Below are 14244 nucleotides of genomic sequence, written 5' to 3' on the forward strand. Positions count from 1 at the left end.
TTTGGTAGTACAGAGACGAGAAAAGAAAGTAGGGAAGAAAGCATAGAACAGGTAATGGGAGGGAGACAGAACACAAGCAAAAGTATCAGAGAAGTGCAGTCCTCAACAATTGAGAGGAAAGTCACGTGGGGATATGATAGAGAGAAAGCGCAGAGGACAGATATGGAGAGGTGAAAAGCAACATATGGAGAGACAAAAGAAAATGCCCAGGAATGAGGTGAAGGAAGACGTTTATGGAACAGAGAGGAGACACCAGTAAAGGGAAAGCACAGGACAGCATTGAGAAGGTGCGGTGAAAGGAGAGGGAGGCTGAATTAAAAGTCAACTGAAACTACCAAAGTGAGCAGGAAACACAAGCTCACAGGCCACAAATCAGAATAGTAGTGGGAGATGGTAAGGGAAGCGGGTAATGAAGAGAAAGGGAATAAGAGGAAAAAAGAAGGTTGAAAACCAAACAGGCATTTTCCTTGGCTGTTTTCACCCTCCCTCAGTGTGTGTGGTAGAAGGAGTTAGCTCATACTATGTCATCCACAAGGAATGAGCGATGGTCATTGGGTAAGGTACCTGCTTTTAGCATAGAGTGTTAAAATGTAGCCAAGCACATATTTTCCATGAAATGTACAAACTGAATTATATAATTTATTTTTAACCATTTAGCATTTTTTCTCCAACACACGAACGAACAAAGCAGCCATATGGTTTGTCTATACAGAATTTTCAACAATTCCTCCAACCCATATGGCCATATAGGTCCTTGTTCCCGCTCTCTGAATATGACCCTTAGGAGCATTTACTACACTGGCGCCAATACCAGTTGAAGACAGAATAGCTCATATATGACTGTTAATGGTTGCTGTTTTCAACATGAGTTAATGTGAAATGGTCGCAATTGCACCAAAACTACAAGGTTTGGTTTCGACAGCAAATCTCCATATGTCATGTAACATATGTCACAAACATCAGGTGACATACTACAACACACTGTGTGACATTGTTTAAAGGCGCTGTATGTAAGAATGTGGCCAAAACGGTTACTGCACTCAAATTCAAAATACTGCCCTGAGTCGCCTACAGATTCGAGGTTGCTGGACAGTGGCACGCTGGAGACTGATTTGTTTGCCCACGGGTGGCTGCCGTGGCAGGGCCGCGTCGCCGCGTCCTTGATCTCCGGTTTTCCAGCGGACCGTTCGAGCAAGTCCGTCTTCTCTGCTGCTAACGCTGCTGCCAGGATACAGCTGAGGAGAAGCCGGCTGCTAATGCTATGTACCGGGACACTGCTAACGCTGCTGCCGGGATACAGCTGAGGAGGAGCCGGCTGCTAATGCTATGTACCGGGACACTGCTAATGCTGCTGCCGGATACAGCTGAGGAGGAGCCGGCTGCTAATGCTATGTACCGGGACACTGCTAACGCTGCTGCCGGGATACAGCTGAGGAGGAGCCGGCTGCTAATGCTATGTACCAGGACACTGCTAACGCTGCTTGCCATGCTGCTGTAGCTCAGTCGTAACTGTAACTGATGCTGAGACTCTACTGACTGTGTGACTGGTAGACAGCGGTGGGTGGCGCAACAGGCCAAAACACAAATTCAAAACATAAACATGATTTGCAGACTGCAGAAATTTTTTTTTAGATGCGAATATTCTGGCTTTACTATTGTTGTCGGTGAGATCAGTATGTTATATGAACATTATTCCTTAGTCTCTGTGACATATTAGGAGGATTTTACAACTATTTGCTTTAGATTTCTTACATATAGCTCCTTTAAATAACTCATTGCTGACTTTTTGTTTCGTGTGGCACTCAAACACCGATTTCCTGAATGAAAGTCCAATACTTGTTTGAACCATCCCCCTCCCTTCCTCCCTCCCCACCCTAAGCCAACTTTGTAGTTCTTTAAACTACGTTGCCTGTCTTCCTTTTTTGCTCCTGTAATAATTACTACAGCCATTAGAGGTCGCTGCCTAACAAAAACAAAAAGATGGATCGCAATTTCTGCTTGTTAAAAAGACTCAGTATTCAAGTAGGGCCGTACCCAACTCAGAATTATGTCAGTTGAATTAGATTTGGCCATTTAATACGAATATTAGATGATTTATTTATTTTATTTTAGTTTGAACAGGGCTCAGTGGGACGTTCAGTGTGACAGGAGCATTCATGTAATATAGTAAACAAGCTCACAGCGCTAACAACGGATTGGAAATGTTCAACAACATTTTTTGTAGACATCAAATGCCAATTGTGTCATATTAAGTTGTTGTGACCAGTAAACTCACCACTTCCAAGCAGAAGAGACAGGAGAGAAGATAATGTTATCTCGGAGGCTTACTGTGGAAAGTTTCTGCTCTTCTGAGCCGTTGCCTCATGTCTAAAGCCCTGTGTTCTAAAGCGTTACATGAAAGTCAAAAGCGCTTGCTCTGCTGCTAAATCTTTTTCCGAACTTGCATTTGTTGTTGAAGCCTCCAATACAGTGTTTGTGTATGCTGTGAGTGTATTTATAAGTGTCCTTCTAATTAAACAGTATTTTTAATATCCTTTAAGTAGATCTTCAACAGACCTGAAAATGATTTTCAAGTCAAACGTGACTTTGGGCAACTAACCTACTGGCCTACAGTATTTCATTCACCCTATGTTAAGTTGCAAAAACCTTAGAGGGATTTGGCATCATACCTCAGTCAGTAGTTTCAAATACTAATGTAATTTGGGGGCCCATTTTTAATCTTACCACAACCAGCCTTTGGGTCCCGACCCAGTCATTGAAAAACAACTGCATCAGTGTGTGTGCGTGTGTTTACACAGGCTGCAGTACGTGGTTGGCCTGCAGCCTTGTGCAGCTGCATCATAGCGTAGTGCTGCTGCTGGCTGATGCTAATGGGGTTTCCTTATTTCAGACCAACCTTCCACTCTTCTGTCTTTCAGCCATCACACTGCCAGCCAGGGTGTGTGTGTGTGTGTGTGTGTGTGTGTGCGTGTGCGTGTGTCTGTGTGTCTGTGTGTGTGTGTGTGTGCGCACGCATGCATTTGGCTTGCCAGCAGCATGGGAGACTGCTCAAAAACAACAGGGAGCTGTCACTAGTCCTTGTTGGTCTTGGAGGCCTCTGTTGTGTTCCACTGCATTTTTCTTTTCTCTTTCTCTTTCTGCCTCCCTTTCTGTCTTGCATTGCATTATGTATTGTGTCTCCTGATTAACCCAGATCTTTTAAGCTATCTAAAGTTATCTCTGGGTCATGGCCTTACTAACACAGAACAGTGTTTGAATAATTTGTGCTCTTACACCTGATAACATGCTCTTAAAAAAAAACTGAATGCATATTCAATGGAAATGTTTTCATGTTAAAATAAACAAAACATATTTCCTTTCCCATGGCCTCATATGTGCTCTGTCGTTGTGATGTCATTTCAGACTCCAGGTTCAGGTCCTCTGGCCAAGAGGAGAGAGGACGAGGTGTCAGTAGGCAGCACACCACTGGCCAAACAGCCCTCCAATCAGGCCTCAGACTATGCCAGCAGCCCGGTCAAAACTAAGACAGTGACAGGTAGGTTAACCAACCCCGAGCTGTGCCATAGGTAAAATACTAAAGATATTACTGTGATATTGCACTTCATACATTAACATGGCATTAGCTCCATGCACCAGAGGTTTACACACACATAAAGGGAACAGGGTTGTAAAAGATCTTCTCTCAGTGTTTATTTTCAGATATGTTTTGTGTAAAGATTAATGTACAAACGAAAACTGTGATGACATTTACTTGTCCCTTGATATTTGCAATAACTATCACTGTTTCTGTGTTTAAGGATATGGTCTTTCAGTAGTGGAACAACAACAATTTACTGTATTTAACTTTGTTTCTATGCAATGAAATCATGTTACTATGTTGTTACATAACACACTACAGCCTGCTGACACCTGAGTGAACCCGTTTCTCAGTGGACACCACATATCCAGGCATGTCCTCCTCTGTTTTCCTCCTCTGGTAGTATTACTGTGGGCTCTGGATGCCCAGAATAGATGAGTGGCTTGGCTGCGTGGAGCCTTCCTCGACGCCAGTTTTCCGCTTTCTGGGACCCCCCTGTTCAGAACAAACACGTTCAGTGTGCACATACTCACACAAATCCACCGAATACATGTACATATTAGCACACAAATAAAAAAACAAATACATACATACAGGCAGGCAGGGTTATCCTGTAAATGTAAACACCTGTGCATGCAACGCACAGATACTTTCTCACACTCGTTTAGCATTGCCATGGTCCGTTAGATCCTCTCCACAATTTTCCAGATCACTAGGAAACTCTGAAACCTTTGGATGAAGATGGACATTTTGGAGAAACGAAGGAGGACAGAGATGAGAGAGGGTAGATGCAGTTCCGGACCTTGTCACGGATGTGACTACTTGCTTTAGTGTCAGGAACAGACATACATGCCAATGGTATCCATAAGCTTTCTCTGTTGTTATTGATAATGGCAGAACAGGTGAGGGAGGTATTTAGTTACTGACAATTCATCGACTGTACAAATGCAGTGCAAAAAGACCTTGTAATAATAGTATTTTTTATGAGTGTCAGGAATCTACACAGTCACAAAACACACACACACACACATATACATACACACGCACTGTACAATGCACATGTATATATTATGTATATGTATATATACCTGGGAGAATGGCTGGGGCAGTCCCTCTGTTAAGGAGCTGTCCATGACACAACACAGAGCCTCACTGACTGCAGAAATGGTTTTCATTTAATACTCATGTGGTCTATTTATGAACTTAATAGCCCACCTCCTCTCTCTTATGTTCCCCTATAGATATTTAATTAATGTGATCCAATGGAACGTCTTGGCTAGCTTCATGTAACTGAATTAGTTACAGAGTTTAAAAAATGAATAAATAAATAAACACGTAAAAAAGGCTTCCCAGCCTCTACTGTTTGACTCTCACAGTGTTTAGGCTCCAGGTCCTCTAAACACTTTAACGGTTGAAACATTCTCTGCCAAAGCATCCCAGTGAAGAGTCAGGGGAAATAAGCAAGTGGTTGTTTGTCTTTTTTTCTTCTTTTTTCTAAGTCCCTGGGAAATGTGTTCCCAGCAGGAGTGATGAATCCCTGTTTTGGGTGAAGTCATCCTGTAGCTGTAAATAACATTTCATGTCTATGACGTCCCCCCCAATGTCAAGTGTTTTGATAGGAAAAATGCTCCTCTGACATTTCAGAGTCTAAAAAAAGGCCATTAGGGTTCTTTCCTTGCTCACTTTTAAAGCTCACAGCTGAAAGGTCACGCCGCCTTTTTTCTTCTGGTTTTCCCTCTGTTCCTTGTTTCATTCAAAATCTGCACTAATGGCTTTTCCATACCGCAGCATCTTTGCTTATTCACATCTCGAAAGTAAATTCTCTCATTAGGGGTCGTCCGTGAACAGTCACCTTGGCTCCAACGATCCACACAAAGCTAAATCACGCTGTGGGTTGTCAGCAGCACTCAACTGTCTAGAGTACACTGGCTATCAGTGTATATGGCCTCCTATCCACCAGTCTATCTCTGTGACTGCTCCTCTGTCTTGTTGTCTAAATTCTTCTTTTTCTGTCTGGTTAGCTATCTGTTTGTCTTTCAGTTAAGTTTTTCACTTTTTTTTTTAAGTCACGCTGCCTGCATTTTTGTCACAGGTTACCAGGGCTGGGTATCGGTATCGGTAACTGATAACTTTTAAGGGGAGCTACACCCATTATCAAAATTCATATGTTATTCCTGTGGTCTAAGACAGTTCACATATATAAGTAAACATGAACAATTCTCTCCCAAAATCAAAATGCTAGAGTGCTAATGTGTGATGTCATCAAGTATAAAGTCTAGAGCTGCTCCATAGATGCTTTACTGTGAAAGATGTTATGGAGGACACTGAGAGCACCATTCTAGGTATATGAGAACTCTACAGTTAAATAAAGCTCATTTGGGTTTAAAAAAAGAAAACAAAATCTGTGGGTCCACAAACTCAGGCTCCTTTTTGTTTTCTATGGTGCAGCTCCAAATTTAATACCCTATGACATCACAAGTTTGAGACTTACTTTCTGGTTTCTGGCTTTGAGAGCGAGTAGTTTATGTTGACACACATTGATTGAATTTTTCAATCCATGGAGGTCACATATTGGAATTTTATATCTAGGTGGCGTACCCCTTTAAGGTACGATCTGGGGTCAGGTGAAGTTGAGCGTGGTGTATTTAACGGAGTTGGCAGTTCAGCGTGCTGAGATGCCACCAAAATGTTCCAAATTACGGCTTCTGCAAAGCTGTAACTAAAAGCGGAGAACCAGTGAAATGCCAAGTCCCTTTTACTTACCAGGTGTGGCTACATGTTTTGACAAGTAAATGCAGTTCTCAATTAGACAGTGGGTCTGGTTGCCACTGACGCTACATAGTTATTTGTATGTATAAAACCTCTGAAAGCCCATCAAGTCCTTGGATACCCATTTGAGCTAATGTTAGTTAGCTGCTTAGATCGCACAAATAAACATAGATGTTTAAGCTTTTGTCAATATGGACATGCTACTCATTGTTAGCTCTGCTAGATCTTCCATAATCCAATTGTTCAGTTCATTTTAATGAAAGTATGAGAAATAAAGTATAATTCAGTCAGATTTACCAGCATGGTAAATGAGAGAAAAAAAAGTGGTGACTCTCTACGTATAAAGTGGTTAAGTCTAAATATGTCAATGCCTTGATTATTTAAGTTCTAAATATTGTTTATGGGGATAAAGAGAGGTGTCGTGTGAGAGTGCTGGGTCTGAGCCTGATTTTTATAAAAGTAATATTCATACTGGTTTAAATGAAAATGTTGATAGTATTTCTCATCTTTGCTGAGCAAGAGTTTTGTGTGCCTGTCCCAGATATAAGCTGATAGGGTTCAGTGATCGAAGAAAATATAAACCTGGGCTACTGATTAAAGTTTTATGGTATACTACATGCCACCCCATTCACATTATGGGTAATGACTGCAGCACCGTATTGGTATTGGTTTTGCTTTTGCTTTGAGGGTACTAGTATCATAATTTTCCCATTTTTTGTATCAAACAAAACCCAGCCCTACTGTCTACCACACAGGTGTCTGTAAATGACTGATAGCAAAGTGTAGGCTGGATTTTAGAATTAGCCAAGTGTGTTGGTGCACAGTGTGTTGGCTGTTGAACTGTTAAGTCATCAGCACATCTGGCCTGAAATTGTGTCTGTTGGAGTGTTTAGTGTTGAACCTATTTGTATAAGGCATCTCATTGTTGGACTGCATTAGTTAGTTAGAAACATATACGGAGTCAGGCTCAAGCTCTTTCTTATCCAAATATTTCTCTTGTGAAGTGAAAACAAGACATTGGTAACTAGGTGCTGGTACTATATTTTGTTGAAATTCAACCCTCAGTGCCCCCACTCCAACACTCTACATTGGAGTAGAGCTTGTAAGGAAATGAATAGCATCTTCTCTGGAAATTGCTGCGGTGTTACAGGAGTAGATGTAATGAAAAGTTACAAATTGTTTCCGCGAGCAATCAGAATAAGAAAAGGGCAGAGGCATTTAGCCCTTGTGGTTTTAATCATGGTGAAACAATAAGCCTCCCTGCAGTCAGAAAATCTTGCAAGAGTACAGCTCAACACTACAGAGGAGGACTTGCAGCACAGCAGGTATTTTGTTTCCTTCATCCCAGAACTCCAGTTCCACCTTGTCGTTGTTGCATAATAATGCATCCTTCCTGCAATTAACTATTTTGTTTGCAAAGATGACTATATATCCTGGGCCATGGATGAAAAATGTGATCTCCATACATTTTCTTGGGTTGTTGGATTGTGGTGATACATGATACACTTTTTTTGAGATTCATAGATTAAAATGCTGTTCCACCTCATTTCTCTTAATAATACATTGTTCCTGTGATTAATTTGAGGATGACAAATGGAATGTTAATTCTTCATATTCCCCAGGGTTGACTGGCCAGGCTGGGGTAGATACTTGTTACACAGACACTGGATATGTAGACCGATCTGTCCCGATATTTAGCTTCCCTTTTGGGTAATAGTTATTTGCTGAAGCAGCTCAGGTAAAAATCCACCCAAAAATGGAATTCACATATGTTAGCCCCATAATCATACCCAGTTAAAATAAAGGTAGACATGTTAGAACCATGGTAAGCCAGGACTCTGTAAAAGGCTCAAGGTCATGGGAATAACATATGGATTCTTATTCTGTTGTTAGGGTGGATTTTCCCTTGTAAAGCCTCCCCCAAGCAGTCACCTCATGAGAAGAGCTGCTGACATCTAACATGTTATGATTGGAATTAGGCTCTCTAAAGATGATTTATTAATTGCTTTACCATGTGTGGAGCACACTGTGAATAAGGAGCTGGATGTTTAAACAGGAGGGAGATGATGGGAGCTCACTCTGGTCTAGCTGTTGTGTAAAAAAATAAAAAACAACTGCCAGGGTCAGCCCTTCAATCCAAGGCAGTTATTAGTTTATCATGTGTGTCTGGGGTGTTTATACTTTGTTGACTGCTAGCTGGACATAAAACTGTCCTCTGCCTTTTCTTGTCAGCAGGATGCATTTCATCTCTAGAGCCATTTAGCTGCTGCAAGTGATCTGATGGATTTTTCAGAATCTTTTTGTAATTGCTGCGTGTTTACCCCAGGACATCCAAGCCAGCTGTTTAGCTTAGTATGAATCAATAAGCCATAATGATTTACTAAAGGGTAGAGCTGATGTGAATGTAGTTGAGAAATGACCATTGTGTCTTGATGGACCTTAATCTCATCAGCTGTGACGGAACAAGGTTTTCAAGCAAATTAATAATTGCCTTGAGAAATGAATTGTGTTGTTGTTAGAAATGAACTGAAATGGCCCAGCTCATTTTCCCCTTTTGGAGCAGGTACACAGAGACATTCTTTTTTCTTCTTCTTCTTTTTGTGAAATTATCATTTGGCATTTTCCTCGATAGCTCTAATGTGCTTGTTCTAACGTGACTTCAAATAAACGTCCAGATATACGACAAGGTCGATTTTAGTTGTGGATTTATTGCCGGCATATAATTTCTCAGGGGACTCTAAGGGGGTTGTAATCACTGCAGCAGACGTTTTATTTTTCACTCTTCAGTCATCTATTTAGGTAAACAGAGGAGAGATGTGCAGGTTGTTTGCCAGTTGGAGTCAACACGTGTTCGAACTGCCACTCACAGGGATGCAAAGGGAATAAACACATAAGACTGGCTCAGGCTCAACAAGGGCAGGCAGTCAGCCAACTGGACTGCCACTGGTGCTGCTACTCCATTGACCTTCAGGGGAAGACGTCATGAGGTTCTTAAAGGAGCCATAACACTGGTATTTTGTTGCAAATTAATTTATTTTAAAGGGATAGTTTGGATCATTTTAAGAGGGGCTGTACTTATCCATAGTCAGCGAATTACATACAGTAGATTGTGGTCATCATGCACTCAGTTTGGAGAAGCAGCAGGAGTACTACCATGGAATTTACGCAATGTGCTATGGATGGGGGCAGCAGTGAAACTTATTTTAAGGACCTAAAAAAAGACACACCAAAAAAAATCTGTAACAGTTTAAGTGCACGCTACATTGAGAACATTTTTACCACTTTACCTCGCCACAGACACCCCTTTATGATGGGCCATTAACAGCTTAACAGTTTACCATCTATGCTCTTGTCAAAGCCACCAAACTCCATTTACAAAACTGGAAATTTTAGCTCACTGAACACAGCAGCTACTGGTCTGCCATTGCCTCAATTACTTAGTTTGTGTTATTGTGTAACTTTGGTGAATCCAAACTAACCCTTTTAAGATCAAAGTCAACAATGACAAACTAACTGATCAAGGCAGTGGTAGACCAGCAGCTCCTGTGTTCAGCAATCCTAAATTTCTGTTTTTCTTAATGGATGTCTTTAAAGAGAGTGGTATGTGACTTAAGTTCCCCATGGGACATCAGTGTTTGACAGCAGGATAATGTTTTGTTGCTGACCCTTCCAAAGCAGTACATTGCTCAGCTTCCGTGATGGTACTCCTGCCTGCTTTTCCAAACTGGGGGTGTCATCGACTTTAGGTCATTCAGTGACTATGGATAAGAACCTCATGCAATCCCACTTAAAAAATTGCAACTATTCCTTTTTGTGTGCAACTAAAATATTAAGTCCCTGAATGCTTGTAATGTTTGTAATGCCATCGCAATCCTGAGTCACTTTGTGAAGCTGTACCAATTTTAAAGTTTGCTAGTAGTCCTGGCTGCCTCAATATTGCTATTTGTCCCTTATTGGGAGACACTGAAAGAAAGAAGACAATGTACGTTCCTGTAAATACTATATCAACCGCAGAGTAATGTTTCAATTGATTCCTCTTTGGGTCCACTACAGTAAGATATTCTGTTCCAGGATACAAGCTGTTCTGGCCCCTGGCCCCCCTGAGACACTCTGAAGCTCACAGTGCGTACTCTAACCATGCATTAAAGTGGTCAATTCAAAAATATAAGTTAACAGTTTGTATGTCCAGTGTGGTTGTTTGAAATACTATTATAAGATTAAATGACCCGATGCACTGGATATATAGAGTATTGATATAGAGTGGTGTTCTGTTCCGCCTGATTATAAACTGGCGAGAGCAGTCTTTTTCTGTGCCTATTGATTATCATAGTTTTCCACTGGAGCTATTGATTTCCCCACAGAATCACCTCAGGGAATTACAGAATAAATCATAATCCACTGGAAGAAAATCATTTTCAGAGCTTTTAGCAGTTCAAAGCCTCCTCAGAACAATTGCACTCGCTAGATGTCCCTGCTTCCAATTGGCCATTTGAACGCATGCCTGGCACTTTTATGATGTAAAGAGTGTGTTATGTTGTTTTGTTACCACATTCAGCCTAGCTACAGTTTCGTAGTAATCAAGGGGGACTTTCCTGCAGGCTCTTGTAAGGTGCCTGTTAATGTGTAGGCAAATGTACAGAGACACACAGAACCAGTTCACTGCAGATCATTTCCCAAGAAAGCACTGAGGGCAAGGTGATATCATACTGGGGCTGTGGGGCTGCCCAGCTCGGATCTCAGAGCCCATATCCACTCAACTCCATTTGGCAACAAAATATTTCACTCTGTCTCTCTTCCTTTCTGGTTTTGGTCATTGCGCATGTTAAATATACAAGGTACATGTTACAAAACACCGCTGACTTTTAGAACCAGCATTGGCTAAATTGGACTGATGCCAGTTCCGGGGGATGACAGAGGCTTTGACTTTGAACACAGCACATGGTAGAGGATATTACAGATATTTTTATGTTACTAAAGACGTGTGCAATTGAGATTGGCTCTCCATCACATAAGGAATCATATTTCTCTTTGAATTGGTTTATTTTTCTAATGACATATATGCTACACCCACACTGTACAAATAATTTTTAAGCCTTGTCTAGGTGTTTTTTGCGCTAAAAGTGGTTTCTTCAAAATGCTCCCTTTTAATAATTGTATGGTTTTGTGCGGCTTTTAGGAAAGCAGATATTTCTGGTCAGTCCATCAGGCTTTTCTGGTCAAAGTATACATGTATGGTCCGAGTGAATATTCTGGTGGATAGACTGGAGGCTGATGTTTTGACATCATTTCTTAAAAAAAAAAAAATGAACACAAGACAGATCATTTAACTCATTAAGAGGATTTGTTTGAAAGTTGCTAAGTAACATCATCAGAAGTGTTAACAGTTGTTTTTCTGTGATTATGCTTTACAAGAAAGGCAGTGGAACGGCGACTTTGAAAACAAGTCGTTTCTCCTCAGTTTGAGGTCGATTTCTGTCTGCCCACACAATTACGCCACAAATTGGTTCACATAAAACTAGCCTCTAAGTATTTTCTTTATTTGTCCCTAATGAATGTTCTTATTGGCAGCAGTACTGTGTTTCTGATCGAGAGCCTCCCGAGCTTCTCATTGTTCTCTAACATCTACCAGAGTAATGATCTCACTGGCTTTCCTTTTCAAGCCTAAAATTAGCCGTTGGCGCTCTGAGAACATACTTCTTTTGCTGAGAAACCTATCCTGCGACCTGGCTGAGCTTCTTAAAGGTTGGAACAAGCACTGTTGTCTTAGTTCCTGTCTGCTAGTGGTCTGGATGATAGGATTAGATGTAATTTTGCTGTTTACTGGGAGGACCAGAAAGAGAAAGAGGGACATGGAAACATTTGTAATGTTCATATTGTCAATCTGCAAGGAAGAAGACAGTACATGGTGATAGTCAAGACTGTTGGCCTCACAAAAACTTCTCCGCAATGATGGCTTTTCTGTGATCTCAACCATAGTGCGTCAGCAAAAAGGTTGAGAACAGGAAAGAAAGTCCAGATTTCATGGTTGAGAGATGTATATTCTGGAAAGACATACATTAATATGTTCTGGAGTAAGAAATGGCAGAGAGAAACTAATATATACATGCATATACACATATATAAAAGAGGGAGAGAACTGATGAGAGGATTTCAGGCAGAACTACACAGTCATACATAACTTTAATCCAAGCCCAAGTAGCCTGATGGAAGTCAGGCAGGTTTTTATTGGCTGCTGCACACTTTTCAGAAGGGGATAATATTTTCATTGTGGAGTTATTTATATAGTTTAATTTTTCTGGTAAAGTCAATAATTTATCAAGGTAATGATGGTTGGAGTGGGGAAAGAAAACAAGAAAAAGGAGGAATAATGAGATAGGAGGCCCCCCCCTGAGAAGCAGGGTTGTAGTCTGTAGGGGACTCTACTCGCTAGATGAGAATGTCTTTGGCCTCTGCACACTGATGAGCCCATACAAACGTCTCCCTGACTTCCAGGGCTGACAACAGTCTGTGGGGGATCGATTTGTCCTTATGTATCCCTTTTCTGCTTTCATGAATGATAAGGGTATTAGGCCTTATGGATGTTGGCTGTGGCTTTTGAGGTTGAAGTGAGCGGAGCAGAGAGGGAAGTCGGGGTTGAGCTGTGGTTCATCAGATGTAGCGTGGATTAGTTCGCAGGCTGGTGGGGGCTTAGCTCAGATGACAGAGGAACAGGAGGGGATTGGAAACTGGGCTGAGATGATTTCAGGGAATGTTTCAAAGGGTCTTGGTGTCACACTGAGAAGACGTGTCTTTTTGTTGTCATTCTTTACATGTTGTGTCATGGTCTGACTGGCAGAAGCTCTCTTCTCCCCTCCCCTCTTTTTTTAGATAAGTATCTCAACTGCATATTGTATAGGTTGGATAGCAATGTTGTGTATGATCAGGCTGAACTCTGATGATAATGATGATGATAATGATGATGAAAGTGATGACGACTGCGATGGGAAATGTGTGTGATCCTCTTCTCGCTTTTCGTCTTGCCAGAGACATCAGAGTCTGTCTCCACATGCCTGAATTGAAAAGTTTTCCCTCCACAATTAACTTGACTGGTTAGGGGACTTCCTAAAGCAGAGCTGGCAGGAAGAGAGATCCTACAGTGTGTATATGGATGCAGTGTGTGTAGAGTAGGAATAAATGGGCAAAATAAAACTCCTGAAATGCAGTCCTCTTGCCACCATCTTATCCATTCCGCACCCACTCAGTCAGCCTGGCCACACCAGCACTTCTTCATGGCGTCTTCAATAACCCCGTAACAAATGGAGTTACGTAAATATTTAAATAAACACGACTTGCATCCAAAACAAATAGGCGGGCAGGTTTATTAAAAAGCCCCATTGCTGCCTCTGCACGCAGCTGTAACAGAATATACAACACTTCAACTCACTGTAAACCATTTGTAAAAGCGAACATACCAGAAAGATAGCAGGCGGCATGGGGAAATGCCGAGATCCCTCAATGAGGCAGTTTTTATGGCTGACTTGCTCAACCGCTTAGGAAGGACAAATGGATACTCGGTGCCATTATTGTTGTAAAAGACTGTAGTGGAAAATGGGGCCGTTATGATGTTAGTGTTGGTGTATCAGAATGAATTTGTGTCTGCGTGTGTGTGTTAATGCGTGTGTGGATCACACATTTCTATTATGTGTGATTTACACTCACCACACCACACACACCCTCACACATTTTACAGCAACGCTACTCCGCTGCTGTGGCGGTGTTGTGTTGTACATCATGAAATGAGGCAACACTGATTTGTTTCTCGCCTTTAAGTCAGCGTGTTGTAATGGGGCTCTGGTCTCTGCATTTTCTCTGATCACTTGACACATGCTCAGGCTGTGGGCTTGAAAGATCCGGGCTTT

At 41.5% G+C, this 14244-nt stretch overlaps 1 protein-coding gene across 2 annotated transcripts in view; it reads left to right on the top strand.

Annotated features, from left to right (window-relative positions):
• Positions 1-14244, top strand: part of vps13b (vacuolar protein sorting 13 homolog B) — a 354297-nt gene that overhangs the window by 144211 nt on the left and 195842 nt on the right. For both annotated transcript variants that reach the window (XM_078171989.1, XM_078171988.1), the window contains exon 21: positions 3403-3535. In XM_078171989.1, coding sequence (XP_078028115.1) covers positions 3403-3535 — 133 coding nt within the window. The remainder of the gene's footprint in view (positions 1-3402; positions 3536-14244) is intronic.

This window comes from Epinephelus lanceolatus, chromosome 10, assembly GCF_041903045.1.
Source record: "Epinephelus lanceolatus isolate andai-2023 chromosome 10, ASM4190304v1, whole genome shotgun sequence".
In the NCBI taxonomy this organism is placed as follows: domain Eukaryota; kingdom Metazoa; phylum Chordata; class Actinopteri; order Perciformes; family Serranidae; genus Epinephelus; species Epinephelus lanceolatus.